Here is a 14,102-nt window from a genome sequence, read left to right on the forward strand (position 1 = left end):
AAAAGTCATAACATGCCATAATGGACATACTTTCGTGTGTGGTGTAGAGCACTTGCCATAGTCAGAGGGCCATTCTTATCACAGCCATCTTAAAACTGCAAGACTCTTACAGTCAAACAAACCTTTCACCTCAAGCTCACCAACAAATTAGATGAATGGTGTTAGGTATACCTCTCAGTGACACAGCTACCACAGAAGTACACTTTCTTCTTTTCTTGTGAAATGGTACATCTGTCATCGCTACAGAAACTGATACTATAGCAGTTCTCTCGAGTTCCTTGAAATGAGTGACCGATAGGCCAACAACACTGCTCCCCTGTCCAGCTCCTGACAAAGTTGTCCTATCTTTGGGCTTTCTTTGCTGACATATGTAAATTTGCTATCCACCCTATAAATTATAGGAAATTTATATACCTAAAAAGAAAAGTAGAATTTAACAGAAATAAATAAGACTTGATTAAAGCCATTTATTTGAAGTGAAAGCTTTGCAAAAATTGGGAGTACAGTCATACCGTTCTCAAATGTGTGTTTTATGCTGGCTTAGCTAAAATGGTAAAAGTCCTTACAACTTACCGAGCAAGATTTGGACTAAAGGTTGTGTAGGACTGAAATATAAATTAAGTATTTTATTTTTTTACTTTAAATTAAGTATTTTATCATTGTATCATGCATTCTGCTCTTTCTGCACAGTACTAATGCAAATGATGTCTTTCTATTTATTTATTGTTTAGGCAACTCGGAATAAGATCAAAGAAACAATAAGCAAACATTTTTGAAAATTAAGATCAGAATCTGAGAAAGAGCTGCAACGGTGAAAGAAAATAATAGGAGAGATCCAATAATTTCAAACGATCAGCCAACGAGTATTTGATTTCTACACACGAATGTTGGCTTGTCTTCTTTAATCATGTTCAGCGCATCAGTGTTTACCAGCAGTCTGTGACTTCCATGAATCAAACAGTGATGTGAGTTTCACTAAACATCTTTGTAGCTGAACTTGTGTGTCCTATCAGCCTGCTACAATGTTATTCAGTGATTAAAAGACTGAAAAGGAAAACTGAACCCAAACAGGCTTATTCACTTTGTTTATTTTAATGTAAATACTTGGATGAGGTGTGAACATTGCTTAACCTCAACCCTGTCAAGAAAGTGATGGTCCGTAAAAGGAAACACCTAAAATGACATGTCTGCAGGGATGCCCTACAGGAGCAGGGCATGCTTGCTCTAGCTTGCTCTAGCTTGATCTAGCTTGCAGAACATATCCATGGTTAACGAGTGCTGGTGTTTGATGCCAGGTAAAGAATATAAGCAGGCATCATTTTTGGGAGGGGGCACATTTTCGATGGCTTGGAGCCCATAATTTTCTCCACAGCTGATCTGACAGTACTGTCCGTGGCCAGTGCTTTGGGTTAGTGCTGCTGACAGTATAAGGATCCCCATCTGGGAAGTGTTAATGGCAGGCTAATCCTGCTAATACTGCAGGATCGGTCACCCCCTCCCAGGTCCAACATAATAATACGATTCAAGAACCCTACTATGAAACAATAAAGAACTGCACACTGATATGGAAACCATCTTGAAACCCAAAGCTGTCAAAATATTTATTCTTATTCACAAGCACCATGTGCTGGGAATCAAGACATAAACACCAACAATAATGTCTGGTTCAGACGTGGAAGGATGTCAGGATTAACTGTTTTTGGTTATTGTTTAAAGTTTAAAAGAAGAAGCCCACAACAGATATAAATAACATCGTTCCTCAAGAATTACCGATGACTCATTTAGCATTTGCGGCTCATTTACCAGTTTTGTGTGTGTAAACTGCCTGATGTTGGGTGTTTAAGCCTGTTGAGAGTATAACCGAGGGACGCAAGATTATATTTATGATAATGTGCAGTTTATTAAGGGCCACAGCAAATGATCCATTCTATGCTAAATAGTGCTTGATCTCCTGGTTTTCAGTTCTAGAGAAAATGTTTTTTGTGCGGTCAGGAGCAGGCCAAAGGGAGACAGATGGGAGGTTTGAGCTGGGTTGAATTTCCAGCTTTGGAAAGAGGAGGATTCAGCTGAGACGGGTCTCTCCTTCGTCGCCTGCTCTCACACGATTAGCACTGCACAATTTGTCAGGCCATACAAGTCTTACATTCTGAAGGAAATCAATGCGAACAAATTGTCCTTGGAAAAATACACACATGTCTCATAGCTTTGCAAAACCTTTATACGAGCTAGGAAAAAAACAGAGCAAAAATAATGATTCAGAGTCAGGACCCCTCCGCCTGTGGGCTGACCGAGGACACTGGGGCCTAGCAGAGCCTTGGTTCCTGCCTCTGCCCTTCAGGCCTCAGAAACAGGAAGTGCTTACAGTTACTCACCCTCTTTTAGTCAAGCGCGATAAGCCTCATTTAGCCAACGGTAGTTTGGGGTATTCTGTGAGGCTGTGGAGAGTGTAGGGCAGGGTCTGTTTGAATACAGTGAAGCAGCAAGTGGCAAAACGCAGGAGTAATCAAACACAAGGCAATCCAATAATCTTAACTCTTAATGTGAAAATATATTTAACAGATACAGCCAATCAGTTAATGCTAAAAAAAGACAACAACAACTGGGTAGTACCTAACACCAGTGATGTATTTCTAACGTTTCCCTTCAAATTCCCATCAAAAGAAAAGAGATCAAGAACTGTGTGTTCAGCAGTGGTGATCATCAAAGGATGATTCTACCTGACTAATGTAGCCATTTTACCTTCTTGGCTCCTGTGTCTTTGATGAAGAGTAAGATGTCATATGAACATTTTCATGGGTTAACTCTATGAAATTGTATAGTGTTTTTGAAGTTATGTGAAAATAGTGTAGTCTACTGGAAATTACAAATCAGGTTTATAGTATGGATAATTCATTAGCAATATACCATTACCTATACCAATATACTTATGACCTGGTAATCATATTACATGTACTAAGCTATTTATTGTTTTACTAATGAGTCCAATTAGCATATCACAGCAATAATTCCCTCAAAGCTCTCAGTCACTGTATATCACTTCTGGTTATTCCTCATCTTCCATGAGAAGATTATCACAAAATAGAGAATTTAACTTTTTCAGTTTGACCTGAATGCTCTAGGTAACATTCTAAACAACATTCTACAGGGTCTGTAGATCAGGTCTCAAAGTGAAATGATCAAAGTGTAGATCAAAGTGAAATGACTTATTAATTATCTATGTTTTATTCCTGTTTTAGCACATGCATTAAAATCTAGGTGTTTGCCCCATATTGTCAAAGCATTTTGCCAAGCAATAATGGAATGTTAAGGTCCTCAAGTGTATCTCAAACAGCTTGCAAAAGCAAAGCCAATTGGCTAACCCCCCTCCACTTAATACCCTGAAGGCTGTCTGCAGTACTCTGTATGATCTCAGTCCTTTAATATGCAGAGGTTTTGTGCTATTCCTGCCACTTCTAATTAGAGGCTCTGCTTTATAAGAATTTTGATTTGGTCTGTTCATAAAGTAGCATGTTGTTTATCTGTGAGGAGCAGAGTGGCATTCTAACCCCTTTCCTCTGCTTTCTCCTCGCTGTAGCATGTCTGTTCCGGTACAACTTGCTGTCTTGCGTCTACCTCATCTACCTCCTGCTCATACCGCTGTTCGCAGAGCCAACACAGACAACTATGCGAGGTAAGAGTTGAGCCCCAGTGAGTCCTCAACACTCCAGACGTGGCCTCCTCCACTTCTTCTGTCCACTCTAAGCTTGGGAGAACAAGCTGTAAAACTGCAGTGCAATTCAACCTGCATGCAGTGTGCAGACTCACATGTGAGTTATGAGAGTGTGGATAGGTGCACCATCAGTGTGTACAGTAGAAGATCATGATTCCATGATCAGTGTTCAGTACGAGGTGTAAGGAAGTGCTTGTCTACACTTTTAAATCGTCTGTGAGGTTCCACCATCAAGGCCATAATCCTTGGTTTCCATGTTGTGTTCCTGGAAGAGGCATGAAGAACAGACGGGCCTTGTCCATACGGACCTTGTCCATACGGGCCTTGTCCATACGGGCCATGTCCAGACGGGCCATGTCCAGACGGGCCTTGTCCAGACGGGCCTTGTCCAGACTGGCTCTGTCCAGACTGGCTCTGTCCAGACGGGCCCTGTTTAGATGGGCCCTGTCCAGACGGGCCCTGTCCAGACGGGCCTTGTCCAGACAGGCCCTGTCCAGTCGGGCTCTATCCAGGGCTCAGCCACCTTTACCAAACCTAATTTCTTGCTGTATGAACCTCTAAATCTCACACGGTGTTCAGAGGAAATAAATTATTAGAAATTATTATGCATATTATAATTTTTTTAACTGTATTACATTACCTGTGTGTATCTTTGATAAGCCAGCCTGATTCTGGTGTATTTCAGCACTGGAACCTTTTCTGTACCCTTTCTATTCACATGTCTAAAACTGTTGTGTGCATTCATACAACTAGAGAATACCTGTAAGATCTATTTAAGATAAACCATAGCAATGTGAACCTTAGTAACCGAATTCGAAATGAGCCCGTTCTGAGATTTTCCCACACACTCAGACATATCCTTTGCAAAATATGCATGGAAAGCAGCAGACATGGAGAGTTGCACTGAGTGGTGTTTGTGTAAAGGGGGAGGAGAGTCCGAGGAGAGGAATGCGGTGTGTGTGTGTGTGTGTGTGTCTCTCCTCAGCCCCCCCAACACCCCCGCACGTGTATCATCAGTTCACTAGTTCAACCATGACCTCATCACGGCCGTCATTTGAACCCTGGGCCACAGCAGCACGCAGTACTCAAAATGAACCCAGTCCAGTAAAAGGAGTTCTTCTGTATCTATCCTAATGAACGCATACCTCTGTAACGTGTACGTGTAATCATTCAACAAAAGGGTTACCTGCTGAATAGTGTTCAGGCATTCAGACTCCTACTCTGCCCAGTTACTGACCTTTCAGAACCAATGATGTAGTTCCAAACGGGGCAAGTACTGCCTCCCATACAAAACTCTCATATAAAATATTTCCAATAAGAGGTTATGCAAACAAAATTCATTTAAAGTTCATGTCTCATATTTATCTTTAAACTACCTTTCGCTTGGTTTTGCAATTAAGTTATCTTTAACTTTATAGCCCTAATCAGTTGCAGATTTTATACATAGCTGCCATTTACAGCTGTATGAAGCTGCATATACCTTTTGTAGGATCAATAATAGTACATTATCAATTTTCAACACATCTATTCCCCCACTTAATCCCTGAACCTCGACTTCTCTCCATCTGGATGCTACCCTGATAAGCTTTATGAAAGTAAGATGATCCTTTCTACAAAAGGCATACCCAAAGTTTGTTTAACTGTAATGCTGATGGTGTTGAAATGGCTGGGTGAGGAACACCTGAGGTGGTGTCTGCTTCCTCCATCTGAAACACATTTCAAGGCCTGTAGTAACATGTAACATGCTGGATTCTAGGCTGATACAGCAGTCTTGCTAATCCACAAAGTCGCTGAAAGCATCTCAATTTAAGAAATAAACAAGTAATTGATTAAACAATAGCTGAATGACCCATGCATATTGAGACTGCAGACATACAGTCAAACTCAAAAAAGTCTTTTTAAAGATGGTTTAGATCAGTATTCAGTATTCTGTCTACTGCATATGAAATATATGGCATTGTCAGGTGAGCTGTTAGCAATGCATTCCCTAAAAGTGATCGCAAGGATATAGTGATAACTTTGGTGTGGTTCCCAAGTTTGCAGTTTTTTTTCCAGTCCAGGTCCACATAGTTGCAACATAGACATACATGAATGCAAGCCAGAGTGACTGACACAGCACAGTCCAGTCAAGAACACTAAAGTAGGAAGTCATCCACAGAGTTCAGCAGGGCCAGTATGAACTGAGAGACAGAATGGAAGAAAGAGACAGCAGGGAAGAGAGAGAGAGAGAGGGGGGGGGGGGGGGGAGAGCTGACATAATAGCTGAAGCTCAGAAGTTAAGTACCCTGGAGGTGCTGCTCCCTGCCTGTTCCCCCATGCTGGGGCTTTAATAACCAGCACAGCGCTGTGGAGGAAAACATCATCACTGAGTATCATTAATCTTTATATAGGAGTCAAGTTTATAGTATCAAATCATATTATGTTCAAATAACTCTCTTGTCACCTCATACTTTGCCAGCACCATCTGAACACTCTTAAACATCATCATCTGTACACTTTTTTAACAGATGCTACTAGTAGTATGTTAACGGGCCGCCCAATGGAGGATGGGTTCCCTTTTGAGTCTTGGTCCTCCCGAGGTTTCTTCCTAGACCCCCACCTATAGGGAGTTTGTCCTCGCCACTGTCTCCTTTGGCTTGCTCATTAGGGATCTGGACCCATACGATTGTAAAGCTGCTTTGCAACAACGTGTGTTGTGAAAAGCGCTATAGAAATAAATTTGAGTTTGACTTTGACTATTGATTTCACAGTGTTGATTTTTTTTCCCAAAAGATCCCCATAGACAAATAAAGCATAGTCTAGTTTGCATATGCATAGCATTATGCATAAATGTACATATTTAAAAAACAATGGTCCTTTGAATTATGTCACACTCCAGAGAAAAGATTTTACAAAATAAATTTTTGAAATCTCATTTTTTCAAGAAAAATCTAGCCTATGTCCAATAATTAGCAATATAGTAAAAATGCCCTCTGTGATGTCTTTCAGAATAGGGCTAAAAAGAAATGTCTTTGAGTTGTACAAGTGTGACATACACGTGTGTCATGGCCTGGACGTTAGGGAACTGGTCTTGTGACTGGAGGGTTGTGGGTTCGATTCCCAGACCTGAGGCCATGACTGAGGTGCCCCTGAGCAAGGCCCTTAACCCTCAATTGCTCACATGTATAAAAATGAGATTAAAATGTAAGTCGCTCTGGATAAGGGCGTCTGCCAAATGCCATAAATGTAAATGTACATACAGATGGAACCAACATGTTAATTATCAAAGGAAATAAGCTTTCCTGCACCATATAAGATGACATTGTTTTGCCAACATTGCTTTCAGAAAAGTAAATTGTGAGTGGACAAAAAACTGCAACAAATCTTTGAAGCTTGACATTAGAAGCATATTATTCAAAAATCTGAAAAGTACACAATATTGACTGCTGTGTATCTCCTTAATTACTATCAATCTGTTATACAAATGTTGATTTTGCAATTACCTTTATCTGTCATACCCAATCGTTGTATCTTGTTTCTTTGGGTTAGATTTTATAACATGTAACTCGGACATGCTGGTCCGGTAGACGCCTAAACAGTCATGTGCTGCACCTCCCCATCCTGGAAGGTGTGCTGCAGTAAGGTTCTGCTGAGCTGTAGTCCCGAGCAGCCTGGCTGTGGCTTTGTGGCCTTGTGCTGTGGGTATTTGTTTGGTTAAGACCCTCCAGTAGAGCAGGAAGGGGGTGCGTCAGTCTGTGTCGGTACACCTTGACTGGCCCTTACGTCACCACCACCAGATGTTGGCCATTAATTATGAAGCCAGAGCTCCTTTAGCTCTCCTGAGGCAAAATATTTCTGGGGTGATGATATGTGCTTGGGTGTAACTGAAGTGAAAATTACAGGAGATATATAGTTAAAGCTCAGCTTGCCCACCAATTTCATTAACCTTATCAGGTATCACTAGTGTTAGATTTCTGCTCTTTCCTTTTGTGTGTTAATCAAGATGCCAAACTGTACTAAGAGCATTGAAGATGCAGCAGGAAGCAAAAAAGAAACACAGAAAGCATGATTCAACAAGGATTCAAACATGACTCCACTGACATGACTCCCCTTACTGATAGTAACAGATAAAGGCTATCTAAAAGCTTTTGACCTTGTATCATTTTGAATTGCTCCACCTCGAGTAAGAATCAGTTTGACATTTAAGTTACATTCCTGCTTGCACAAAGTTTCTTCTTCTGTAAACAGCGTGAGTAATCGCACTCCCAGGCTGATGGGAGGCGAGAGGCAGCGGCACAAGGGACGCGTAGGTTGTCCTGGGTCCTGGCCTCAGAACAGATGTAATCTGTCCACTTGAGAGAACGCAGGAGACAAGATGGCTTCCTGAGGAAACAGAATGGAGAGGTGGCCGGAGAGGCGCCCTGACCTTCGTGGAACTCTGGAAGCCAGCTTCACAGCACTTCCTCAGGAAGATGATGATTCACCATCCTTACAGGGCTGCACAACTCTGACTTGGTAGATGATTTCACTGCTACTTCCTCTTCTATTTCTTACTTGACCCTGGCAAGTCACCCTGTGTTCTTACTGGGTGTAATTTGTTTTGGTGTTTTGTATTCATTTTTTTAATGAATGCTACAAAAGTAGTATTCTTGAAAAAAAACAATCAAGTGATTTTTTTTAAAGAATTGAAAGTAAGTGCTAGTACAGTAGAAAAAAATATCCTTCTGCTTTGGGGAGATTAGTTTTGGACCTGGTAGATTAGCTTTGGACCCAGGAGATTAGCTTTGGACTCAGTAGATTAGCTTTGGACTCAGGAGATTAGCTTTGGACTCAGGAGATTAGCTTTGGACTCAACACACAATCTCAAGCTCCGAAAGGTGAATACAAAGGTGAGCTGTGAGTCCCATCATACTATTTACATGTATGTCCACATGCACACTTTACTGTTCTGTTGAATTTCCAAAAAAAATTATATATGATTTAAAAACTGACCTGTCAAAATCAGCCTCCTGAGTTGGCAAAAGACATTACAGTAAAAGGAGTGGAGCATATGTGAGATGAAAGAAAAATAAATGATTAAGCACAAACAGAGGAGTGAAGTGAGGGCAAAAATGTAACAGGAAAACAAGTGCTTAAACAAAAGGTAAAAAAGGCAAAGAAAGACCGAATAGTGTTGGAATAGTTTTGTTTGGTGTATTCTCAGGATGGCAAACGTCATTCCAAAGAACTGACTGGATCATCATGTGGACTTAAGTAGGGAGGCTGTAATGATGTGTGTTGTGATTGGTGGAATGACTGGCTATCAACAGGCTGGAGGTGTCTTATTGGCTGGAGGATGGTGAATGGGTCTGTGTGGGCTGTGTTTGTGTGTTTGGCTGGGTGTGGGCTGACCTTTTCATGTTCCTTTTTCCTGATGTTGCAACAAAGTTGGCTAATAAATATATAATATGTTATTTGTGCATTCTAGACTTCTTTTCAGGCTTACATTTTGCAGTGTTTGCATATTTAGCCAAGATGTATTATGTAGTTGAAAGGAGACTACTGCTATTGTAGAAGGCAAACTAAGTTCATCTGTAACTGGAGCCTGAATGTTCCTAAACACTTGATGGGATAATGCATTTAGTGTTTTAAAAAGGAAACGTTAATGCATTCGTTTAGTTTACTTAATGAGTTTGCCTCACGTTCTCTCCTCCAGGAAATGGAGTCTTCTGTCTGCTCCACGTTACGTGCTGTGCTCCCCATTTATTCATTTTACCTTGACCCCCCTTTCTCCTTGTAGTGTGCTAACATCTTTAGTAGCATTGTAATTGCTACTTAGTTTGCTGATGACCTGAAGAAGCTACAGAGGAATTTACATGGGAGTACATACAGTGGGATTTTATGTGTTACAATATGGTAGAAACATGACTATGATTTCAGTGCATTTATCAGAGTGTAAGATGCTGTAAAATAATGGTCCAGTTCCATAACGGCTGGGCTGGTGGGAGCTTGGCACATGTGGGCTGTGGATGTCCGCGTGCCCTCGGGATCTCACATACCCTGGCCTTTGATAGTTTGAGGACTGATTCTGAGGAATGTGTTTGCTGACTGCAGTGGATCTTTAATAATCCCCGAAATGGGCATGCTTGAGTCGGGGTTGAGATGAGGAAAAGGTGTGATACACAGAAGAGCAGTCATAGAGCATGTGCAGTATTTGGATACGAAACGCTTAAGTTAAGCAAAGTGCCGAAAAACACTGCACAAGATGTGTTTTGTCCCACTTGTTTGTATAGTATAGACACAGAGACGCTAAACGTGCTTAAGCAGCCATTGCAAAGTTCTTTACTAGGGCCCCCAGTAGAAATGGTCTCAGTCCAAAAATGAATTGATTCAACTCAATTATTTCAATCGCTGCATGAGAGCTTCTCCCTGTGGAGCGACATTTTACAGTTCATCTGATTTTGTTTGGCTGTCTCCTGAGTTGCATGCACACTATCGGATGTCAGATGAGTTATTCCACGTATGCCTATAGCAGTAAAAGCTTACAGCAGCCGTGATAGGATTACCACATGAATGACGCCAGGGTTCCTTTATCCATCAGTGAAGTGTCTATGTAAAAGCTTTTCATATGAGATCAATGGCAGTTTAAACAGACCTGGCATCTTCAGTATTGTCTCCAAACATGTCCCATGGAGGCATCTTTAGTATGTTTGATCAAGGGCTATCTGAATGACATAAACAGCTCTCTCCTGGTTTTGGCAGACCAGATGCACCAAGGGAAGTTCTTAAAATACAATTAAGATGATAACATTTCAGAATTCAGGATAGCAATGTTTGGGCTTTGGCGGCCTCAAGGAGCTCCATTAGAAGAAGCATTCTTCTGGCCCAAGCAGTCTTTATTTCAGTCCATGTGATCTATACATGTACAGAAGATCTGACCAAGGCAGCATTGGACTTATACACAGAAAACTATTTAATTGTCATAGAATGGATGAAGTAACTCATCAGGGGGAAACGAAATAAGAGACTGTTGCCCAAATGGTGAGCCGAAGGGAATGTACTAACACAACCTTCTTTGTTCTCCCTTCCCGACATCACAAACACATATGGTCCATATTTGAGCTTCCTGTGCCAGGACTGGCCTCCAGCAGCCCGTGAGCTTATCCTTAGTAAAAATTGTAAAGACATTTTACTGCTCTATCTGTTGCTTTCATGGCATTTTCCAATGTCTTTGCCTGAACTTTACGAACATATAAGCCATTATTACATTGCCTTGGTATTAAACTGTTTGAGGCGTTTTTTGTCATAACTAACCTACAAAACTGTCTTAATGCATTTTCAGTAGTTTCAGTCAGCAATTACTAAGTATATAGTGTGTGAGGAGGAGGATGTTTGTCATATCTATTCTTAAATGTTTTAATTGAAAAAAGACCATCTCATTGCTAAGACATGGTCACAAAACCAAACACAAATTCGCAATTAGCAAATTGCAATTTTTTTAAAAGCATTTTATTGATTTTTAAACACAGTGATTTAACAGATTGTTGAATCAGAAGGCATGTTTCCCAAAAAAAAAAAAGAAAGTAAGTTTGTTTAAAAAAAAAAAAAGAAAGTAAGGGTTACTTTATTTGTTCACAGTATGGTCACCCCCATCCACAGCAGCAGTTGTCTTGCTGTTGTTGCATTGTGTTCGTCCCTCAGGTGGGTGGGGCCTATAATCCGCCTCACCTGATGGTCGTTTGTTTGTCCATATATGTCTTGTCTTTGTACCAGTTGACTGCTGGTCATTGTATCCTTCATTTGGAACTTCAGGGTTTTTGGTTTGCTCAATTTCTTTATTAAAATCTCCTTTTTCCCTGAGATTTGGCGTGATCGCTTCCATTTTATTTCGCACTCTCTGCCCGTCACACTATAATGGTTGATGCATAGTATTTTTCTGTCTTGCTGTAATTTGTCTTTTCACCTTGAATGGCTACATTTGGGGTATAATCTGAGAGTTATCAGAGAGAAAGGTAAGGATTTTGGTCAGTGGACAAGGGACTCATAAATGTTGCTCTGTGTTGAAGCCAACCCGCTTATGAGGGTTTTCCTGTAGAAGCTCCACTAATCTCCCATGATCTTCAGCCTGCAACCATGGAGGTTTTAGTCACAGGATGATTTACTAGCCATAACTCTTAACACATCATTGTGAAGGGACTGCTTGTGACCATGGGGGCTGTACCTGTGGTGCAATAGTGGAAGTGCTGCTCTGATGGTGTGTGGAGGTGTTACTGCTCATATGCTGTGTGGAGCTGTTGCTGCTCTGATGGTGTGTGGAGGTGTTACTGCTCATATGGTGTGTGGAGGTGTTGCTGCTCTGATGGTGTGTGGAGGTGTTGCTGCTCAGATGGTGTGTGGAGATGTATTGCTCTGTACTGTTTCTGGTTGGTCTACAGTTGGTCTGGACTGCTGTCTCTACGGTACTCATTACTATCAGCTATCAGTCCTGAAGTTTGACCTTTTACTTGAATTTTACTCATCCACATCTCCCCAAAACTGAAGGAAATTGTGAATTTAATTATGTATTGTAGAAATGTGTCTGAATGGGTAGACCAATAATAATTATCTCGTTAACTCTCATTAACTCTCATTACCTTGATATTTTGCGTTTTATGCTTCTGTGGATTTATGTGGTCTGAATTTAATCAAAGGAGACACATATGCTTTTCCACACTTCCCATTAAACTGTAATTTTATTCCCACTAATGTTATAAACTAAATTTTTTTGGTAATATTTTAGACCTGTTTTTAAACCTCAGGGCATTAATGGTGGGGAGAAAGGATTTCAACACTCTTGTTTCTATAGAGGACATATTTAGGCCTATTCCAAATATGGAGAAAATTATGGATTATGTATTATTATTACCCATGACAGTGAAAAAGCTCCACCATACATGTTCTCCTGATCTTGGGAGTGTACTGTGGACATCACTGTAGATTAGCAATATTATTAATAATAAAAATTTCAAAGGTCTTGAGTTCTAGCTGGGGACTTTGCTCTGATGGAGTCAGGATACTTTCACTGTAGTGTCCTAGCTTGCCAAAAGAGTGTGTGTGTGTGTGTGTGTGTGTGTGTGTGTGTGTGTGTGTGTGTGTGTGTGTGTGTGTGTGTGTGTGTGTGTGTGTGTGTGTGTGAAGGGACAAATCAAGTGAAACACTTCTCCTGTGATAGCATACGTCTATGCACTGATGCAGTTGTATTTTGTTCAGAAAATGGTACAGGCGCTGAACTCACACTGTGCCCAATGGCCCCAGCATAATGAACGGCCCCCAGGCTGCCAAAAACACCAGCCGTTTATCTGTACCCAAAGTAGAGAGAGGAGAGAAAGACAGAGAGAGAGAGAGATCAGACAGACAGGGAGAGACCGAGAGACCAAGAGAAAAAAAGAGAGAGTGATAGAAAGAGAGAAAGAGAGAGTTCAAGGCTGCAGATGTAATACATGGCTGTATTACTCCTAACGGTGTTGGATTACAGCAACTCTTTCCTTAAGCTGAACTTTCACTCCTGGACAGCTGTGCTTTCCCTTTGTGAGAATGCCCTTCTGACCCCAACGGCAGCCCTAGGCCAGTCCCACAGCTTCACAGATTCTATTACCTTTAGTCATTTTACTACTATTAGTCATTCAATTGCACTGAATTTGTGCAAGAACATATTAGCAAAATGTTTATGCATGTATATATGTGTACATCAAAATATATGTAAATCAATAAGCCAGTAGCATGTAAAAATATCCTTAATCTCACTTACTCACTTTATTTATTAAATCCTATTTCTGCCTGTGTTTCTTCTCCAGGCCACACGGGGCGCTTGCTGAAATCGTTGTGCTTCACCAGTTTGACTTTCCTGCTGCTGCACCTTATTTACCAGATCACCCTCAACAGCCTGCTAGCGGGAGAACACATAGAGCCCAACTTCAGCTGTAAGTACCTTACCTATTCAACTTTCATGGCCAGCCTTCCCCAGGTTTACTGCACCCCCTTGGCAATAAAAAAGACACCATTGGACTGCTGTAGTAAATGCATTTAAACATGAACTTTGGTGGTCAGGTTTGGATTCCAGACACGACTCTAATCCTGACTAAAACAAACACCCCGAGAGCAGAGCGGCACCTGGGCCAGGTCTGGCGCGGGTGACCTAAGGTCAAAGCACCTCGCCTGGATTGCGTTACCCTTGACACGAGGGGGCTAGAGCCATACCCCAGAGCGCGGCTGGGCGTGGACCCAAGCAACGCCGCTCACAACTGGCACGCGGAGAGCTAGCCACTCTCTCCAAGCAGCTATAAGGCACAACATCTGTGTGCAAGATGGGGATCAGCGCATAATGAACAGAGAAACGCCAGAGCCCAGCAGAACTGCATTCAAATGCCGGATCTGGATCTGAGGTCGTCTGTCTTGT

General features: G+C 41.4%; 1 protein-coding gene across 4 annotated transcripts in view; it reads left to right on the forward strand.

Moving 5' to 3' along the window:
- Positions 1-14,102, forward strand: part of piezo2a (piezo-type mechanosensitive ion channel component 2a) — a 78,589-nt gene that overhangs the window by 8,290 nt on the left and 56,197 nt on the right. For all 4 annotated transcript variants that reach the window (XM_076971375.1, XM_076971376.1, XM_076971377.1 and 1 more), the window contains exons 2-3: positions 3,575-3,670; positions 13,501-13,626. In XM_076971375.1, the coding sequence (XP_076827490.1) occupies positions 3,575-3,670; positions 13,501-13,626 (222 nt within the window). The remainder of the gene's footprint in view (positions 1-3,574; positions 3,671-13,500; positions 13,627-14,102) is intronic.

This window comes from Brachyhypopomus gauderio, chromosome 13 (genome assembly GCF_052324685.1).
Source record: "Brachyhypopomus gauderio isolate BG-103 chromosome 13, BGAUD_0.2, whole genome shotgun sequence".
NCBI lineage: Eukaryota > Metazoa > Chordata > Actinopteri > Gymnotiformes > Hypopomidae > Brachyhypopomus > Brachyhypopomus gauderio.